This window comes from Myotis brandtii, unplaced genomic scaffold, assembly GCF_000412655.1.
Source record: "Myotis brandtii unplaced genomic scaffold, ASM41265v1 scaffold213, whole genome shotgun sequence".
Classification (NCBI taxonomy): Eukaryota; Metazoa; Chordata; class Mammalia; order Chiroptera; family Vespertilionidae; genus Myotis; species Myotis brandtii.
Genome location: NW_005357962.1, coordinates 414017 through 415857, shown reverse-complemented (window position 1 = coordinate 415857; position 1841 = coordinate 414017). Strand labels below are relative to the sequence as shown.

At 37.2% G+C, this 1841-nt stretch overlaps 1 protein-coding gene across 8 annotated transcripts in view; it reads right to left on the bottom strand.

The window, feature by feature from the left end:
* Positions 1 to 1841, bottom strand: part of PCNX (pecanex homolog (Drosophila)) — a 129206-nt gene that overhangs the window by 42699 nt on the left and 84666 nt on the right. For all 8 annotated transcript variants that reach the window (XM_014539289.1, XM_014539287.1, XM_014539286.1 and 5 more), the window contains one exon: positions 615 to 756. In XM_014539289.1, the coding sequence (XP_014394775.1) occupies positions 615 to 756 (142 nt within the window). The remainder of the gene's footprint in view (positions 1 to 614; positions 757 to 1841) is intronic.

The following is a 1841-nucleotide window of genomic DNA, read 5'->3' as shown; positions in this document are numbered from 1 at the left end:
GGTTTTGTTTTTGATTCACCCTCATAATCTGTCTTTTCATTGGTGCATTTATGCCACTGACTTTCAGAGTGCTCACTGATAGAGTTACTGCCATATCAGGTGGCTTCTGGGGTCGTACACGGGGGCCTTCATGGTGGCTCGCACTCACGCTGTCCTGCGCTGCCTGCAGTATGCAAATTAGCCGCCATCTTTGTTTGCGGTTAATTTGCATATCATGATGATTAGCCCATGGGAGGCGTAGCGAAGGTACGGTCAATTACCATGTTTGTCTATTATTAGATAGGATATTTTTATTGATATCAGAGAGGCAGGGAGAGGGATAGAGAGATAGAAACATCAATAATGAGAGAAAATCACTGATTGGCTGCACGCCCATACTAGGGATCGAGCCTGCAACCCGGACATGTGCCCTTGGCTGGAATGGAGGCTGGTACCCTTCAGTCTGCAGGCTGATGCTCTATCCACTGAAACAGTTAGGGTTCACTTGGATTTTATCTCACAGTGTCTTGCACCAAAAAGACCCTTGATTACTTGTAACTTGATGAATAACTTTAAGACAGTGCTTCTGACTGCCCCCAGTAGTTCAACTTAGATTAAAGGAGTATTATACTTACTCTGTATCCAGTTTTTTTGGACTAGCAATTGTCTCTGCACTGCTACTCAGTTCATTAAGAACAATCAATGGATAGATGATATTCTTCTCCATAAAAAGAAGCCACACATGAAGTTTCTCAAACCACATTACAGTGGCTGCATCTAATAAGGAAATATAAGTCAAGACCACATCATCTAGTGTATAAAAGCAATGGGATGAGAAAAGAAAATCTTACAACTCAAATTCAGCTCTACTATAAATAATGTAAGAAATCCAGTACTTCAATCGTCAACTTCTATGACTACTGAAACACATCCAACTTTGCAACTTATATGTGACTTAAATATAGATGAGATTTATTTTAAACTTTAATTCTTAAAACTCTTTCTCACTTATGCCAATAACTTTTGGAGAAAAAGTTACTGAAGATTATTAGACTGCCCCTTTGTTTTAAAAATCCTAGACATACCTCATAAGATATATATCTCAGAAGAGATATGAAAGTATGATGTTTTTGGTTCACATATTTCGTACGAGTCACTTTCATTGTCATTACTTTAATATTATTTCATTGGACAAAGTATCTAGGACAGCGGTTCTCAACCCGTGGGTCGCGACCCCTTTGGGGGTCGAACGACCCTTTCACAGGGGTTGCCTAAGACCATCGGAAAACACATATATAATTACATATTGTTTTTGTGATTAATCACTATGCTTTAATTATGTTCAATTTGTAACAATGAAATTGGGGGTCACCACAACATGAGGAACTGTATTAAAGGGTCGCGGCATTAGGAAGGTTGAGAACCACTGATCTAGGATAAACTGAAAGATTTAAAATAAGGTTCTCTGCTATATGAAAACAATGTCACCAGGCTTGAGGAAATTCTCAAATGAATATTTTTCCTTCAGCCGCTAAAATCAGTAGAAGGGGGAAGTCAACTTTGCTAATACTTAGTACTTTCAATAAGTCAAAAATGTTATGCTGATTCAAAATTTGTAAAAATTTAGACTAAATGTTTAGTTAAGATAAAAATGAAGAAACAATATGATCAATGATTTACTCTAATGAAAATTGCTGTTTAAAACAAACCAGATATACTTATGAAAGCAATACTGATAGTTCATCGAAAAAAAATACATCATTCTGAGTTATTTTTTTTTAAATTAAATCTTTATTGTTCAGATTATTATAGTTGTTCCTCTTTTCCCCCCCATAGCTCCCCTCCACCCAGTTCCCACCCCA